Here is an 18,105-nt window from a genome sequence, read left to right as displayed (position 1 = left end):
CGTGCCGCCATATTCTAAAAATCGAGAGTAGTGGTGCATTTCTTGGTATGCAACATACCCTTTATAATACTGCTTGCATGTTCCAAAGGCCTAGTAAATGTAGTAAATATTCAAAGGAAAGGAACCAGATCATATCCGATAGGCTATATATGTTGTAGTCAAGAATAGAAACCAGAAGCCAGAGAGTTAAAGTGTTTCATTCTCCGGAGTACAACCTAGCATATGCAAGGCACAACCTGATATATCCAACTAAAACAGTCACATATGATCCAACTATGAGTTCACCGGCTTTTAGCCCCTGAAAATTTCTTATTAAGAAAAACCAAGAAAACCCCCAGGGAGAACCAGAAAGAAACAGCCAAAAAGCCATGGAACGGAGGAAAAACTGCGGGGCCCTCCACATAAATAATGGGAGTAAACAACTGACTGATTCCAGTTTGGTCTGTATAAATGCATCTATCCATGATATTGTAGAGAGGAAAAACAACGTATTATATGAAAAAAGCAGCATAAATTGAATCAAAAAGATCTTTAATACAAGGGAAAAAAAAATGATGTGTGACCCAATGAATTTGTTGATCATCAGGCCCGATTTAATTTAAACAGGGCGGAGAACACAGCCCTTCTTCCACTCTCCAACTCTTTCCTCATTTGTTTCATTCTAGGAGGCGTGCATGAACGTCAGTCCTAGATCATGACTGTACCCAACGAGAGTTCCGAGGATGTCAATGATTTCCTTCAGCGCATCCGGGAACTAGGCGAACGCCGCGACAAGGAAGATGACGAGCGCACTAAAAAGCTAGAGGAGGAGATCCTGCAGGGCCGGAAGGAAAGGCAAGCTCGGAGAGCTGGTAATACTCCCTCTTCCCCTTGATGCGGCCAATATCCGCATAATCACACCATTTGCTGCAGGTCGACAATGTGCTGATATCCGGATGACTCAAAAATAGAACGTGCACGATCACTGGCCCTTACCGACGATTCACCCACCCTCAATGTTGCGCGACTGAGTGCTTCCTCTATTAGTCCCCGGCCCATCGACCCCCCGGAACACCTCGAGCCGACACCGCAAACACCGCAAACGCCAGCACCTGAGCCAACCCTGAGCGCCGTGGAGTCGAGCCAAGATATGGAGGTCTCCAACACCGACAAGCGGCGGGGATCGGTCCCAGATTTCGGAATGGATTCTCCCACGCGGACACGTTCACCCTTGTCCCGCAGCCGCGCGGGGACCTTGTCATGGCAGCAACGCCCCTCGCGTGATTTCGCCGTGTCGCCCGGTTCAACATCCCCAACCCGCTCACCAACTCGCGCAAGCCACCTGAGAAATTTGTCTACGGCATCGGACGAGAACTCACTATCTCGACTCCAATTTGGGTTCCCACGACCATCGAAGGATGCTCCTGTGCTCCCTCCATCACCGGACCGTGGGGTTGGGTCGTTAGCGCACAGTGCGAAGGAAGAACAGACGGATAGCCAAACAGACGTGGGCGTGGGGCATCAAGAGCCAGAAGCGGGTGAAGAATCGAGTACCGAACTAGATAAACTTGAGGCAGTAGAAGAGAGATCATCGTCGCCTCCGAGAACCGGTTCTCGCGATAGCAACATGAGCCATCGCTTCTCTGTATCATCGGTTTCGGCTGGGTTGGGGTCGCCAGTGCACCTGTCAGAGACTCCGAAGCTCGAGCCTCGACAGAATGATTCCTCCCTCGAGGAATCTGTGTCGCCGTCTCCAGCCCAGCGGCGGCTGTCACCAGAACGAACGCGGTCGACCTCACCCACCAAGGGCCTGGGAGGCTTCGTTCAGAGTGCTATGATGAGAAGATCAGATAGTGTGTCAAAAAGGTGGAGTGCACAAGTTCCGCAGGGGCTTGGGCGGTCAAATTCCATTGTGTCAAATCGCAGCAGTGTGGCAGGTCCAAGTTTGAGTGAAATGACCCCTCCAACTCTGGGGCGAATTGGACGTGAACCTTCAACTCTCCTGCAACGACCAGGCTCCAGCCACAGTGAGGCAGCCACCGCAACAACTGAGCGACCAACCACACCTGCGGATAGAGACAGTGTGAATTTTGAAACCAGTCCAGGAAAATCATTCCGAACTGGTCATTCTCGTTCTGCTAGCTCTGCTACCGCAGAAGGCAGCGAAGCCCAAGGTCCCTTTGTCTCAAAAACCATGGATCCCAGGCGCTGGAGCCCCAACAAGGCTTCTTGGTTAGAGAGTGCCCTCAACCGACCAGAGCTACCACGACAGACCACCAGACCCCCCTCTCAGCCCAACTGGGCCAAAGACCGGCAGTCGCGAGGTAGCGTAGATTTGGGACGAGTAAACAATTTCAAGGAAGTCACTCCTATCGGTTTGATGCGAACACCCCCACCAGGGACTCAAACGAAGCTACCTGGTGTTTCTGGTCCATCCCTTCCTACAAGCCCTATTAAGGATGGTGTTCCTGAGTCTCCGTCGGGATTCCCTCTGAGGAAAAGTGGTGTCTTGGGTCCGTCGCTTCCTGCGAGCCCTGCGAAGGAGGCAGTTCCCGAGTCTCCATCTGGATCTGGATTCCCATTCAAGAAGCCTAGCATCTCCGGTTCATCACTTCACAGGAATTCAGTCTCAGATCCTCCTTCGGAATTCCCTTTGAAGAGGCCTGGTACTGCTGGAGGGTCAGTCAGCGGGAGTCCTGAAGGCAAGCTCAAAGAAACAGTTCCCGAGTCTCCCTCCCCTTTCAAGAAGTCCATCAGCTCGGCTTCATCACTCCACAGGAACTCCGTCTCCGAGCCTCCGGCAGAATCCCCACTCGAGAGACCCAGTGTCTCTGGTACCTCGGTCTCTGGAAGCCCTGGCAAGGAGACTGTCCCTGAATCTCCATCGGAGTTGTCATTCAAGAAACCGAGTACTTCTAGTCCGTCAGCCCCTGGAAGCCCTGAAGCCAAATCGAAGGAGATAGTCCCACAATCTCCGTCGGTTCTCGGTAGCCCTGACGTCGGACAAACGAAAGAGGAAACCTCAGCTTCTCCAACTCCTGTCGAGGAAGCTCTCAATGCTCTATCAGGCGGCGCACCGGCGGAGGAACATAAGCCTGCCTCCCCCGCTGAAATGGAGAATGAATCGCAAAAAGTACCCGCGTCTGAAGAGTCTGAGCCTCAATCTACTCCCACTCGTAGGGCCCCTCCCGACTCGTTGAGCCCCAAACCAAACTTTTCCATCTCTACTTCCTCGCGCGGACCCATTTCACCCAAGGCGAAGCCACAATCTCCCGTGCTGGACTTCCGAGCAAACCTACGGAAACGAGAAGTTGTCAAAGATAACGGAGATTCCAAAGAACCAGAATTCAAGAATGTATTTGGGCGCCTCAAAAAGACCGAAACTCGCAACTATGTTGCCCCTGATGAGCTCAAGGGCAATATACTACGAGGTAAAGCTGCTTTGAACGCTACCGGCGGACCGAAGAAGACAGAGCGAGTCGATGAATTTAGGAAGAGCCTTGTGTCACGCAAAGATGAAATGAAAGCCGGCGGAGGCTCCATCAGACGGAATACCGCTGGAGAGCAGGATGCGCCGCCAAAACAAGCCGAGGTCGTACCAGAAGCAATTGCTATGCGACAAAATATGACCCGGGCAAATAGCATCAAGCAACCACCTGTGGATGCGCTGATATCGCCTACTAAAAGCTTTGGTTCTCGAGCCTCGCAGGACAGACCACCATTGTCGTCCCCGAATACACCTCTCAAAGGCATTGTTCCGTCGCGAGCTTCTCAGGAACAACAACCATTGTCGCCATCTCCTGCCAATGATGAGCCGGGCTGGCCCTTGAAAGATACCAATGCCTCGCGTGCATCTCAAGAATCACAACCATTGTCACCGTTCCCTGCTGATGATCCGATTGATGAGCCAGAGGGAGCAATTCCGGCGGCGAGCGACCACAGGCAAACACCGGAGGCGATATCTTCAACAAACCAGGAGGACACGCGCGAAGTTGTGGCGCCAGTCGAGCCCAGCATAGTGAAGATGCAGGAGCCTTCAGTCAAGACACTCCGGCCAGTTCGTCAATGGCCACCGGCCCCTGTCGAGGAGGCTACTGTGACTCCAAGTCCGGCAGGTAAAAGCAAATTGGCGGGCCGAATCAATCCTGCGCTAGCTGGCCTTCTTTCTCGTGGCGCGCCCGCCGCTGACGGACCGAAGAAGCAGCTGCCAACCCCTGTCTCAGCACAGAGTGACCCTGCTTCGCCATCTGCGCCTCTCACCCACATGACAAAGGGTCGTGCTAGAGGCCCGAAGAGACGACTTCCCCAGACATCTGATGCCTCGACGCCGTCCGCTCGGGATGATACTAAGGAGGTTGGTGCTATTTCATGCTCTGAAGCCACCCCGTCACAGACTCCTGCAATCCCTGTTGAATCCCTGGACATTGATTCAGAGCACCTGTCGCAGCCTGATGAAAACCCTGTTCCTGACATCACGAACTCCTGTTCAGACAGCACAGGCACCGAGCAACTTCCGGAAGTAAACACTCCTCTCCAGGATACCCTTGAATGCGATACGCCCGAAAGCGCATTCCCGCAAGCACTTCAGACACGTTCTCTAACATCGGATTTCGACATTTTCCCCTCCGCCGATCTTGAGGCGACGCCCAGGGAACCCGAAAGCCCTGGAGAGGTGAGTCCATCAGGCGGACCGCCTGTCCCGCCGAAGTCCGATTCTCCCTCGTCCCCCTTGCCTGCAACGCCAAAGCCACAATGGGGCCAGCAAAACCGGTTTGCGTCCTCGTCGCCGTCCCCTCTCCGAACCAGTCACAATGAGAATCAAATGGATTCACCTATGAATCAGGAGAAGAGCATCCCCGGGGTTATCGTCGAGTCAGCACGCAGTTCCGTCTCACGACCCATGAGCCATCCCTCCCCGCCAGTACCCCCTAAAGACGGCGATGTTATGCTCCACAAGCCAACCGATCCGCGCAGACTTTCAAGAAAGATGTCGGCTCCATCACTGGTTGCGCAAGCCAGTGAGGCACGTGAGGTAATTGCCGGCTTCTTCAAGACATTCCCCCACGCTCGAAACCGGATGGACATTGATCCGCAGCTAATGCTGATGCGTAAACCGGACGATATAAAGATCAGGACCATGAAGCTACATATATGGGAGCTCACAGGTGATGGGAGGCGTCAAGAACTTCCTTCCCACCAGGAGTACATCCTATACCAAGGTAGCATGTATCTCTGCGTGCACACATTTGAGACCGGACGGAGTAGCACTTCGGAAGTATACCTTTGGCGCGGAGACGACGTCCCCGAATCCTCGGTGGAGAATGAACAACCCTTCGCACGCAAGATCGCTCGTGATAATAGCTCCAAGTTGCAAGTCATTCGGCAGGGCAATGAACCTACCCGGTTCATCCAAGCGCTTGGCGGCATCATGATCACGCGTCGGGGATCCAGCTCTCGCCACAATTCGTCGGCTCTCTACATGCTTTGTGGCCGGAAACACTTGGGCGAGATGACCTTCGATGAAGTGGATTACTCACTGCGCAATCTCTGCTCCGGGTTCCCTTACGTTGTCTCTGCTCCCTTTGGCAAGCTCTACCTATGGAAGGGCAAAGGTAGTGGCCCTGAAGAGACCGGCGCAGCCCGACTTATCGGCATGGACCTAGGCCTGACTGGAGAGTTCGAAGAAGTCAACGAGGGTGAAGAGCCCGAGGATTTCTTCGATGTGTTCGCAGGCCCCAGGGAGGCTGCGCCGCACATGTGCCAAGATCACTGGCAGCTCAAGCCGAAATACAACCACTACCGCACGCGACTGCTCCGGGTCGACCACGAACTGAACCCGCCAACTCGTTTCTGGAATATCCGCCGTCCGGGCTCAAGTTCACCAGTGGTCAAGGCCAACGATTGCGTTCAAGAAATCGAGCCATTCTGCTACCGAGATATCACCGAGAAAGACGTTTACGTTCTGGACACCTTCTTTGAGATCTACGTGTGAGTGCTACCGTATCAAAATGCCCTCCAATAAACTGGTACTAACCCCTCCCATAGTATTATCGGCGATCAAGCCTCACAGAAGTCTGCCGATTTCGCCTCGGCAGTGGTCTTCGCGCACGAGTATGGTATCCTTGCCACATCCCTCCAGGACCGACCATTCATTCCCAAAAGTTTCGTGGCCCTCGGTGGCGTCCCCGACCGCTGCCAAAGCGCATTCCGTAAATGGAACCCACGCACCCAGCATGCGCCTTTCGTGTTCTCTCTTGATGTTGTTATCGAGGCGATTCGGTCACCAGAGAATTGAGGGAGACCTTGAGTTTTTTTCTTTTTTTATCTGATCCTTTTTTTGCGGGCTTCTGCTTTAACTTCGTGCATATTTTTGTCGGGCTCTACAGAGCATTTCGGGAGTCCTGTGTACTTGTGCCATATTTGCGCCATAGAGTGAACTGGAGCATCTGGGGAATCGGGGGGATGTAGATAGGTGGAATTTCGCATTTGAGGGTGTATTTAGGCAATGATTTTCTAAGAATCCAAGTTTCATACCGATACCTATTTAATATTTTTTATTCAAATTAAGCATTCGGATATTTAAAGGCCTTTAGTTATAAGGACGGGAACGGAGAACGGAGCGACGGAGATTAAAAAAAAGGGAAAAATCATCCGACCTGGGGTGTCGCCATCATCGATCTCTTTGGGCATTCGTAAATTTCTCCTTTCTTACATTCTACTCTCCCCCAATGGCAATGTGAATATTTGAGTCATGGACCCCTCCATCCTTCGTGAGCTCTCGAAGCTCGACCCCGCGGTACCGTTCCGCTCAACGACCGATCACTTACATCACACATGGGCCAAGACATTCTTCTCGCGCCCGGAGTTGTACATTCGCCCACAGACCATTCCAGAGATCCAACAGCTGGTGACTCTCGCCCGTCGCTGTCGTCGCAGAATCGTAACGGTCGGCAGTGGCCACTCGCCATCCGATTTAACCTGCACTTCGTCCTGGCTTGTCAACCTCGACGACTTCAATCGCATCCTCCACGTTGACCCAACCACCGGCTCAGTAACCGTCGAAGCGGGCATCCGATTGAGCGACCTGGGAACACAATTGGAAAAACATGGCCTGACACTCGAGAACCTGGGCAGCATCGACAGCCAGTCGATAGCAGGCGTCATCGCCACCGGCACCCACGGCAGCTCTCTACGCCACGGCCTGGTGTCGGAATGCATCGACTCACTCGGCCTGGTTCTTGCCAATAGCCAGCTAGTCCGCTGCAGCCCGACAAACAACCCGGACCTGTTCCGCGCGGGACTGGTGTCGCTCGGGGCGCTCGGAATCGTCGTCGAGGTCACCTTCAAGGCGACGCGCACGTTCAATATCGCCTGGCGCCAGGAGCGGTATTCGCTGTCTCGTGTGCTGGACGAATGGTCGACGGGTTTGTGGACAACACATGAGTTCGTGCGCGTTTGGTGGCTGCCTTATGAGAAAAGCGCTATTGTCTGGCGTGCTGATAAAACCGACCTTCCGCTGCGCGCTCCCCCGAAAGGCTTCTACGGCGAATCGCTAGGCTACCACATCTACCATAACCTGCTCGCTCTGTCCACGTACGTCCCGCGCATCCTGCCGTGGGTCGAGTGGTTTGTCTTTGGTATGCAGTACGGCTTCCGGGCTGGATCGACCGTCACCGAGGCCGTCGAGCCCGCGCGCGAGGGATTGCTGATGAACTGCCTCTATTCGCAGTTCGTTAACGAATGGGCTCTCCCGCTGGAAAAGGGCCCCGAGGCCATCGGTCGGCTTTCCGCCTGGCTGAACGGCGACACGGGGACTGCCCGCATCCCCTTCTCATCCAAGGGACTGTACGTGCACTGTCCGGTCGAAGTGCGAGTCTCGGATACCTCGCTGAACACCAAGCCCCGTCCATTCCTGGACCCGACGTGTCGCGACGGCCCGACGCTCTACCTCAACGCAACGCTTTATCGCCCATACCTCCGCGACCCGCCCTGCAAAGAACGCTACTACGAAGCCTTCGAATGGCTGATGCGGGAGATGGGCGCGAAGCCGCACTGGGCTAAGAATTTCCGCACGCTGAACCCACAAGAGATGGGCACCGTGTATGGGTCCGACATGGAGTCGTGGATCAAAGTGCGCTCAGAGGTCGACGCGGACGGGATGTTCGTGGGCGAATGGCATCGGCGCCACCTGCCCTTGGAGCTCGGGCAGGGAAGCGAAGCACGTGAGGGGGAGAGACTGCCCCTCCTGGAGCGCGAGCATGAATGTCGCAGGGTGGACATGAGTGGCGTGGGCGATGGCGTCGAATGGGTAGGGGATCGCCGATGGCAGGTTCAGACTCAGCAACACTCCCTTGGTGCGCTGGACATGGAGAAGAGCATGTATCCATTACCGCCAGACCACTCGTCTAGTCCGTCTGGTACGGCGACTAGCGAGGAGAGCTTTGATTTGCTTGCCAGGGGTGAAGCGAGCATCTTGCTCCCCGACGGACCAGGGGTGTGAGAGGAGAGAAATCAGGCTCCCGTCGAAGGCAAACAATCTCTTATTTTTCGGGGTTTTGCCAGAGTCCTGATTCTTCCGTTGCTTTTGCATCTGCTGATCTGTGACTTGTTCTGACTGGTCCGTTCCAGGGCTGTGTTGGTGCTCATTGGCTCTAAGAGCTATTTTGGGTGATTTCCCGCGTCGTTTTCGTCGTTTTCATTCTTTTTTCGTTTTTCCCTTTTTTGTTCCAACCTTGGAAGCAATTTAGGGTTGATTGTTGATTACATTCCAAGGTTGGGTTGGCAAATCTGACATCCGAGGATGTTCAGGCTTCAATCCTTGACGCCAACTGTTCTCCAAGAAAGAGGAGGGCTTTTAGATCTCCTTCCTATATGGAGCATATCCGTCTGATATTACATATTGTATTTTCCCCTGCTTCTACCCTTGTTTTGCTTTTTCCATCCCTCATTTTCCATTTGCCAAGGCCGAGGGAGAGAAATCTTATGGCCTCGTGGTCTCTACGCACTGGAAATTGGGATCTGTCGGTGAACGAGTGGGCTCTGACTCTGCATGTTCGATGCAGGTGCTCATACCAAGCCCGTTCCATAGGGCGAGCTTTGTCTGCTTTTTTGCTTTTGGAAATATGCATACCGCAATCAATAGTCGATAGTCCATTCCATTCTTGTACACATTATGGCCAATCCTTACATGGAATTGTTCATATCATTTCTATGGGATCGGGGAGAAAGAATCGCAGTGTGTCCGTCTCTCTGTCCTTGACCCTTGTGCCTTGTTCCCTGTTCCCTGCCTTGGTGCAGCTGGGAGACCTTGAGATGGTTCCATGTACAGAGTACTCGACAAACCAATATCCACGCATTGCACAGGTTCCCATATAGATCCATGGTCTTCATTGCATTCCACGGTCAAGACAACTCAGTGGCAAACCCGGGATTCAGGGTTGATATGCTATGTTCAGACGATATTGTAAGGGATGGGAAGAGGGAGGGAGAATTACAGACCGAGTGTACTCTGTAGATCAGTGACACACTGTATCGTTATTGCAGCTTGAGCTGAGCACTGTGCTGCGTAGGTATACTTAGGATACCACCGACACAGGAAAGATCAATGCAAAGATCTAGCCTAGACGACTGTTCGGATTAGGGCTGCTTGGATCTGAACATTCTGTGCGAGAATGCAGGCCGTACCGGGGTAGGATTGTACGAAATCAGAAGAGTCATCTAAAAAGAAACTGAAAAGAAAGGAAGAGAATGGGAGAAGGGGAATAGTATCAACCCCGCTTTGTATCAAAGTACAACATGGGTGTCTTTCCTATTGTTCTCTCCTTTCCAACTCCAATTCTTAGAGAGAAAGAGAGAAAAAGAGAAAAAGAGGGAAAGCCACCTGACAAGTTGAACATCCATTCTGACATATCACATTGTACCACGTTTCGGTGCAGCTGGCAAGGATACTACTTACTACTTACTACTTACCTAGATACCTACCTAGGTAGATACCTAGCTAGATAGGTAGGTCCTTTTTCTTTTCTTTTTATTTCCATCTCGCATTGACCTCGTCACTGCTCTTCACTGCATGCTCCTCTCACCTCTCAAAGACCTTTTTCCCAATCTCCAGGCACGTGTGTCTCTGACGTGCAGTGTCAGCGAGGGGAAAATCGTGTGACAAATGTTCTGATCCTCTTTTTCGTCTTTTCCCTCTTTTCCTGCCCAATTACTCTGTTCTGCCGAATTCGCCAATTTACGGACTCACAGACTCACGGCTCGGACCGTGTCATTGTACTGATCTCTAGGTACCTAAACAGTCGCCTAAGTGCCTACATGTTTACGTGCCTACGTGCCGACATGCCTACATGCCTACATACCCTAGGATCTACCACCTGTCACCCTCGTCACCCTCGAACGCTTTGAACAATCCTCTCTGCTGATGCGGGGACATCTCCCCTCATAATCATGTCATGATATCAACGTTTGGCCCTGGCGGCTGAAAGCCCGTTTCATTATCATCCACCCCACCTGCTCGATTCTTTTCTTTTTCTTCTGTTTTTCTTTTTTACTTTGGCCAAAGCTTCCTCCCTTTCCCTCATCTTGAGATTTTGCTCTTTGTCTTCCCTCTTTCTCCACCCTTCCTCTTGCATTGCAGTATCTACCTCCCTTGCTTGGTTTCTAGTGGAGTTTCCAATATGATACAATCCACCATGTCGTGGCAGCCAAAGCTTCGCCCCAAGGGCTTCCCGCATGGCATTGACGATTTTGTTGCTGTGGCTTCGTTGTCGGAACTGGAGCATCGGGCCCGGACTGGCGAGGACAAGCGCGACCAGCGCGTCTTCCGGGTGAAGCGTAAGCATGTTTTGAAGGCCTGTGATCGCTGTCGTGTGAAGAAAACCAAGGTATGTGGACTGATATAGCATGGGGATGGCGATCCGACTAACCAATCTTAGTGTGATGGGAAACAACCTTGCAACCGCTGCTCGGTATACAACCACCCTTGTCTCTTCCGGGAAAGAAAGGCCACTCAGACCAAAGTATATTCTCGAGGGTGAGTACCTGCACAGAACCTCAAGCCAGGCATATCCTCAAAAGCTCATAGACAAACCACACACAGATTTGTCGAAATGCTCGAATCCCACCATTCACTGGTCGTAAAAGCTCTCCAGAAACTCTACAAATTCTGCATAAACAAAGAAGGCTTCCCAGGCGATCCCCTCGTCGAAGCCCCAGATGGACACCCCTTAACACACGCAATCCTCGACCGTCTAGGGCTGATCAAACAAGCGGAAGAAAACGCCGACGAGCCAGAGGAAGACTCGGAGGATTTGCGCTACCTACGACTGCTATCAACATCCACCGAATGCAGCGTAACAGCAGAGCCCTCACCAGAGCCAGCAACACCCCCAGAGCCCTCGCCAACTCTCTCCCGCCCACCGTGCTCAATCCCAACACCCGTCTCCGTGTCCAGCCGTACCGCCACCTCCACGAGTTGGCAGTGGGATCTCCAGCCCGTCCACCAGACTAGCTACAGTTATCCAGACGCAGGGTACCACGACTTAATGGCGCTGCAGCAACGGTCGTCCATGACTGCGCCCGACATGGGCACTGATATCGCGCCCCATGTTGACTTGCCCTCTGCGCCTTCCGCGCTATCGCATCATCAACATGCGCACCACGAGCCCTCGTTCCCGTACGTCCTGGATGGATGCTGTCCCAATCCCCAGCAGGATGTTAAACCCGTGTTGGCGAGGCTACAGCCTGGCATTATGGCTGAATCTCATACGAATCCCCATCATCTTGCGGGAAGTCTCCCTACAGACATGATGGGGGACTTCCAATTCCAGACACATGACTCGGCGTTTTATCCTGGGTTTACGCCCGGCTGGAATTTTCCTCAGGGATAATTCTGAATTGGTATTATGCGATGGACTGTTTCTCTTGTTTTCGGCGATACATGGCCTTTTTCGGTTTGGGTTTTGGCGTAAGCTGTTGAGCAGCTTTCTTTCATTTCACTTTTATCTATACTTCTTACCATTTCACTTCTTCTTTTCGAGTTCGGTTCGTTCTGACTTACATTCTTCTCCGGCTCTCTTTCTTTCTCTCCTATTCACTATATACCCCCCACATCTTGAATTTGAACACTTCATCGGAGCACGGAGCATGGCATCTACGCAGGATTATAAGACTTGGAAGGTGTCTGGCACATTGAACCATAATCCTTCTTGGGCAGTCATTTTTTCTACCTTTTCTCTTTTACTTCTCGGGTTCAGCCAGGTGTTTCTTTGGATGGTCACTATGGGTCTTGGATTTGGGCTTTCTTTCCGTTCTGGTATCTAGTTTGAAAGAATATCGCCCTATCAATTTAGGTATGAGTTCTTATACCTTTGGTCTTTTCCTTTTCTTCTTAGCAAAGCACTAGTTTTTGGGTAGTCCCTGTTTTTGTATAGAAAGTTACTGAAAATGAGATATTTACATGATTTAGCATTGTATTGTCTTCCCTTCAACGAATAGATCCCACAATAGATATTCCCAGGTTTGAAAGGTCAGTCATAATTCCAGTCATGGTCATATTCCAAAAATATCAACGACTCAACGACAACAGCCAGTGGCCAGCAAGTCCTAATGGGATGAAAACTCCTGTATTCCGTACACGATACATCCCCTCCAGCTGACCTACAAGCTGACCTACAACCCCAACCCGACCCCATTAGAAAAAACACAAGAAGACCCGAGAATTGCCTCACACCAGATCTAGATCTCGCACCAGGTCATACAGTAGTACAATACATGCACGACGTGACACAGATGCACCCAGCATCAACCTAGAAAAGAAAGACAGCCGCGGCAAAGGTCTAAAAGGGTTAAGAGCGCGCAGATCAAATCAGATCAGATCAGATCAGAGATCGTAGCAAGTGCGTGTGTCGTCTTGCCTGTTCAGACAGGAGTTGTGGACTGTGCGTGGGGGTGGGTTGTCTGTGAGACATGAGGACATGCGCTTTGTTGGGGTTGGGGGTGTTTGTGTACCCTGCCGTATACATGTACTTTTGTGGATGTACTGGGGTCTATGTAGATGTAGACGTAGATACATCTATCAATCTACCGTTGCATATACCTGGAGATGTGGTGTGATATAGGACAGGGAATGACATAGGACATTGCAATAAAATACTACCAGGTTGAATGCTGTATCATGGTATGCTTTAAGAGCACTCCTTTTATATTGTCTTAGCTGCATTCTTACTATGGCTTTACCTATGTCTTTCGTGGTCCGCGTAACTAGATATTATCGTCTAGCTTGTAGTTTACTACGGTATGTAGAAAACAAAAAGAGTGATATCCACTGAGATATGTCTGTAGAATAAGATAGAGCCTACCAATGAAATAACCACTACGTATTCCGAGAAATATGGGATAATAAGTCAACTTCAGGATGTAAACAGACGGACCTAATAAACTCCACCATGTCGGTGGTCACTTTGCTATCAGACTGGATTAAAAGCTAGAAGATTAAGGGCCTTCACAAAGGATGCCCCCACATTCTATCGCAATTGGAAGAAGCCCTCGATCTACGCCGTGTCGATCATTCCATGTTCACAAACCACAAGTCCGCCTGGAAGCTCCGCACCTCCATTGACTTCTGCTCCAATGATATGCTATCACTCGGTACAGCCGGTGAGATTCGTCGTACCATTCCTTGACGAGCTGGCCGCAAACCCAACTTGCGATGGACTCAGGTGGCTCGCGCCTGATGGACGGCAACTACGGCTATCGAGGATGTTGAGGCTGAGACGGCGCTGGTTGTTGGGAGTGGATACGAGGCAAACACCACCATACATGGTGCGGTTCCATGACCAGGAGATGCGATTGTATACGATGAGTTAGTGCATGCTAGCACACACGATAGCATGATGCATTAATTGGCGCAGTGCCGTATTCAATTCCGACACAACGATGTGGATGCTCTCCGGGATGCCATTTCCAGTATTTTAGACTCACAGCCTATGATTGCCAACGGTTCTCGCTCCGTTCTTATTCCAGTCGAGAGTGTGTACAGTATGGATGGTGACATCTGCCGCTGCTGGAGATGCTTGAGGTGGCCAAGGAGATGTGCCCTCTCGGCAATGCCGTGTTCATTGCCGATGAGGTTCATGCCACTGGTATCCTAGGTCCTAAGGGAGCAGGGTTGGTTAGCCAGTTGAGTGTTGAGAAGGACATTTCTATGCGCCTGCACACCTGCGGAGTGCCTATAAGCACTTGGCGCTAGAGACCTGACTCGTGTTCCTTGCGCATATTGCCGTCGGCCATTTCTAATATCACTTATTCGCATACTATTCAGCAACACTAGCTCACGCAGACAAGCTATATGTATGAGAGGCTTTCATAGCACTCCTTTATCTTGTCTTACCTGACTTCTTAGTATCTTAGTATTGCTTTACTTACGTCTTGCTTGTCTCGCTTAACTAGGTGTTATCGTCTTACTTGTAGTCTACTCTCACGGTAAGTGTGTGGCAAACAAAAAGAGAGATAGGATATCGTCTCGTAACATGAATATACCCACTAGTTAAGCTATGGCTGTAGAATAAGTCAATGTCGGAAGGTAAGCAGCTCAGCCTTATGGAGTACAAAGCCATACAATAAAGGGAATAAGAATTCCCAACAATGGCAGGGTATAGTCTGGGCAAGCCGAAAAGTAACCCAAGGGTATTTATAGTGCGCTACATACCTACGTAGGTAGTTGAATGCGTACGTACCTAGGTAAAGGCTGCAGTAACCAGTGCCTAGAATGTGGATCATCTAGAAGCGGACTCGGATGGGCTGGGCCGTCCCGACGTGTGGGAGCCACATAATGAAGCTAATATTTCCTTCCAATCCTTCTAGTACGTACTAGCTCTATGTATCCAACGGCGACCTCAGGATTGTGGGTGTTAGGGATGCTTATGTCCACAAGTGCGGCCCCCCGGCCCCGTCCCGGTCTCAGCTCCCAATCTCGCGTATGAACAAAGAAAGTAAAGAAAGTCCAGTCCAGAATCTCTATGTAGGCACCAGCCGGAAGAACTAATACCCCGACAAATGGAAATCCGGATTCTATCGTCCAATGTTGTCTCTATAGGTACTTTTGTCCCCCCATTACCTTGTACTCAATCAACCTCTCAAATCTCCTGTCTCTCCCCTTGGGCACTTGCGCCATAGTCAATCTGCTCAGGAAGCACTATGATCCATTCCGAGGCCACCTCTGGCCCAATTACCGAGACCTCTGCTACTCCAGACAGACCGAGATTGGAAGAAAACTTGGAAGTCGATGGCGTGGAGAAAGTGACTGAGACCAGGGATACACACTCCCCAACAGAGCAACATGAGCAACATGATGCTGAATCAACGACCAAAAAGCCAAAGTCGCTTTCCTTCAAGCTCGCGTTCATAGGGCTCGCAGCGAGTCTTTTCGTGTTCCAGTTGGATGCGACATGCCTAAGCATTGCCCTTCCAGTGAGCCATTGCGTCTATTCCCATCCGCGTACTACCCAAATACTCATCCCTATTACTAGACCATTGCAGGTGAACTAAAGGCCTCGAGTCTAGAGTCATTCTGGGCAAATCTGGCCTATACTCTTTGTGGTCTAGTAATGCAACCAGTTTGGGCCAGCATCTCCAACGAGTTCGGTCGCAAACCCCCTCTTTATATATCCATTGGATTGTTTTTCATCGGTTCCATCGTTTTTGCTACGGCGCAAAATATGGGCACCATAATTGTTGGGCGAGTCCTCCAGGGTCTCGGTGGTGGCGGAATCGACGTGTTGGTGCAGGTGATCCTCGCAGATATGACAACACTAGAGGAGCGCTCGACATATCTAGGCTTAATGGCCATTCCGTCGGCCGTGGGTAACATCATGGGTCCTACTGTCGGGGCGCTATTTTCCACGTATGCCTCCTGGAGGTGGATCGGATGGATCAACCTCCCATGGCTCGGAATTGGGACACCTTTGGTTATCATCTTTCTCAAACTTCGGCCTATTCCCCTCGACTCCACGCTCGTTGGAAATCTAAAGCGTCTCGACTGGATTGGAATGGCGCTCCTTATCGTCGGAATCTCGATTTTAGTTATTCCGATGAGTTGGGCGGGCTCCTTATATCCATGGCCCTCCTGGCAGACTCTCCTTCCAATGTTCTTGGGGGTGGCGGCGCTCGTCGCTTTTGGCTTCTACGAGGGAAAGCCTACAGATCCTATCGTTCCTCATCGTATCTTCCACTCGAAGACCGGAAACGTGACTTTACTAGGAGGCTTCCTCCACGGCGCGGTGTTAGTCTCCCCCTTACAATACTTGCCCTTACTCTACCAAGCTGTAGAGCTCCAAAGCGCAATATTATCCGCCGTATACCTATTGCCTACCTCGATTGTCAGCGTCTTAGTGGCCGCCGTCTCAATGATGCTAGTACCATTGTTCGGAGGTTATGTGTGGCTTTTACGACTTTCCTGGGTCATCCTTACGCTAGGATCCGGCTTGCTAGCCCTCTACGAAGTAGGCTCTTCAGCATCTATGTGTTACGGGCTTCCTATTCTCTGGGGTCAGGGTGTTGCGCTATTACGCCTTAACATTCTTCCGATGCAAGCGAGCGTTAAGAATGTTGATGACACAGGCCTAGCTATTGGGCAGTTTCTAACTATTCGCATGTTTGGTGGTCTTGTCGGCCTCACTATCTCTTCGTCAATTTTCAACAATGTTTTCTCGAGGACTGTCACTGATACTACACTTCGCCTGACGGGAGCCTTGGCGCCTCTGAAAGATGCTTCCAATGCTGTGAGCTTCATTGGCTCTTTGGGATCACTACATGTTCCTATATCAACGCTGGCCCAGGTATTAGGTGTCTATCTGAAGTGCTTCCACACGATATTCTATGTGATGACAGGCCTGAGTGCACTGGGTTTGGTGAGTTCAATCTTCCTGGATGAGATAAACCTGAAGGGCCAGGGACTTGGGAACCAGCGCTTTGAGGACTAGTCCGAGTTGAATTGTTCAATTCTATAATAATAAATTCTTATGTATCTATACCATGTCTGTTTAATGTATCTATCAAGTCAATAAATTTCCAAAACATTCCGATATATCTCCTCATATTCGTAGAACGGTTGTAGTCCCGAGTCTACGCCAATGTGCCCTATGATTGCTATGGGATCACACAGAAAGTCTGGACACGAACGTTGAAGCATGAATGCAACTTGTCTTCCTCATGTTTCCCCCGTCCATTGTCATTCTTTTAGGATATTGCTATCACCATTGATTGTTGTGCCTTGAAAGCGCTTATCTCATCAAGGACAAATGGTAAGAGATAGCTGAAGTGTGCTGGGGAGTCTACCATTACACCTACCAGCTATATGGGAGATTTGTTCAAGGTTGGCTCTACGCATGACTCGGTCTGGCAGTGATCTGGAAGCGTGGCTATGCTTTAAATTTGGAAATAGCGTCGCAGGTTTACACCCGTCCACATGTTGCTCGATTGCTTTGTCAGACTTGTAGATGGAAGAGGATACCTTGGATTCAGAGTTGGCAGTAAGTAGTAGGGGTTAGGCAGGGCTCTCGGGCCAAAAGGGGACCATGAAAACAAGATGATCACTACTTTTCCATTGGATGTGGATAGCCTCAAGTGTATCGCCCTAGGATTTCTGTTGTGATAATAGCCATCCATGGATGAGTCCAGGAATATTAGTCTTTTATGTCGGTGATCGGAGGAAAGATAGTAGGCTTAGGCTTAGGCTTTGGGTTTATCGCTACAATGTCAATTTTACCCAGGTCTATCATCGCAGACGCTCGGACGCTTGATATTGAGATACTTTCCTATGTCGAATGCAGGCTTACGCTACGGAGTACACGTCCATGGATCTTACGCTTATGCACTATATCCCACCGGTAAGGATGATTAAAATCCGAGGCCATATCCTATATAAACCGACGCGATATCCTACGTATATGCGGGGGATGTATAAGGGAAAGCGAGGATACACCAAGGAAAGCCTCGGGGAACAGAAATAGAGCAACACCACTACAAGAGATAATCTTGGAAAGGAGACTATTCTGTCATTCTTAACGCGCCTTAATCATGGTTCTGGTGCCTATTTTGACACTATACATTTCTTTTCACCTTGACCCG

General features: G+C 50.8%; 6 protein-coding genes across 6 annotated transcripts; 5 read left to right on the top strand and 1 right to left on the bottom strand.

Annotated features, from left to right (window-relative positions):
* Nucleotides 1-694: 694 nt before the first annotated feature.
* N7525_010339 (putative gelsolin repeat protein) lies at nucleotides 695-6,274 on the top strand (the record flags this gene model as incomplete). Its single annotated transcript, XM_061215060.1, has 3 exons — nucleotides 695-851; nucleotides 951-5,967; nucleotides 6,025-6,274. 3 exons carry the CDS (start codon nucleotides 695-697, stop codon nucleotides 6,272-6,274), a joined length of 5,424 nt encoding a protein of 1,807 aa, XP_061067572.1.
* A 456-nt stretch (nucleotides 6,275-6,730) lies between these two features.
* N7525_010338 (D-arabinono-1,4-lactone oxidase) lies at nucleotides 6,731-8,479 on the top strand (the record flags this gene model as incomplete). Its single annotated transcript, XM_002561571.1, has 1 exon — nucleotides 6,731-8,479. The coding sequence occupies one exon, from the start codon at nucleotides 6,731-6,733 to the stop codon at nucleotides 8,477-8,479; it is 1,749 nt and encodes a 582-aa protein (XP_002561617.1).
* Nucleotides 8,480-10,670: 2,191 nt separating this feature from the next.
* N7525_010337 (Zn(II)2Cys6 transcription factor domain-containing protein) lies at nucleotides 10,671-11,867 on the top strand (the record flags this gene model as incomplete). The annotated part of the gene is made up of 3 exons (XM_002561686.1): nucleotides 10,671-10,862; nucleotides 10,914-11,011; nucleotides 11,078-11,867. The coding sequence occupies 3 exons, from the start codon at nucleotides 10,671-10,673 to the stop codon at nucleotides 11,865-11,867; spliced, it is 1,080 nt and encodes a 359-aa protein (XP_002561732.1).
* A 1,752-nt stretch (nucleotides 11,868-13,619) lies between these two features.
* On the bottom strand, nucleotides 13,620-13,799 carry N7525_010336 (uncharacterized protein; the record flags this gene model as incomplete). The annotated part of the gene is made up of 1 exon (XM_061215059.1): nucleotides 13,620-13,799. One exon carries the CDS (start codon nucleotides 13,797-13,799, stop codon nucleotides 13,620-13,622), a length of 180 nt encoding a protein of 59 aa, XP_061067571.1.
* Nucleotides 13,800-14,047: 248 nt separating this feature from the next.
* N7525_010335 (5-aminolevulinate synthase) lies at nucleotides 14,048-14,227 on the top strand (the record flags this gene model as incomplete). Its single annotated transcript, XM_061215058.1, has 1 exon — nucleotides 14,048-14,227. The coding sequence occupies one exon, from the start codon at nucleotides 14,048-14,050 to the stop codon at nucleotides 14,225-14,227; it is 180 nt and encodes a 59-aa protein (XP_061067570.1).
* Nucleotides 14,228-15,174: 947 nt separating this feature from the next.
* Nucleotides 15,175-16,958, top strand: N7525_010334 (MFS-type transporter sphD; the record flags this gene model as incomplete). Its single annotated transcript, XM_002561688.1, has 2 exons — nucleotides 15,175-15,447; nucleotides 15,507-16,958. The coding sequence occupies 2 exons, from the start codon at nucleotides 15,175-15,177 to the stop codon at nucleotides 16,956-16,958; spliced, it is 1,725 nt and encodes a 574-aa protein (XP_002561734.1).
* Nucleotides 16,959-18,105: the final 1,147 nt, after the last annotated feature.

This window comes from Penicillium rubens (assembly GCF_028828025.1).
Source record: "Penicillium rubens strain IBT 27055 chromosome Unknown utg000004l_segment0_segment0, whole genome shotgun sequence".
Taxonomy (NCBI): domain Eukaryota; kingdom Fungi; phylum Ascomycota; class Eurotiomycetes; order Eurotiales; family Aspergillaceae; genus Penicillium; species Penicillium rubens.
Note: the sequence above shows the minus strand (reverse complement) of the source record. Positions and strands in the feature narration are given on the sequence as shown.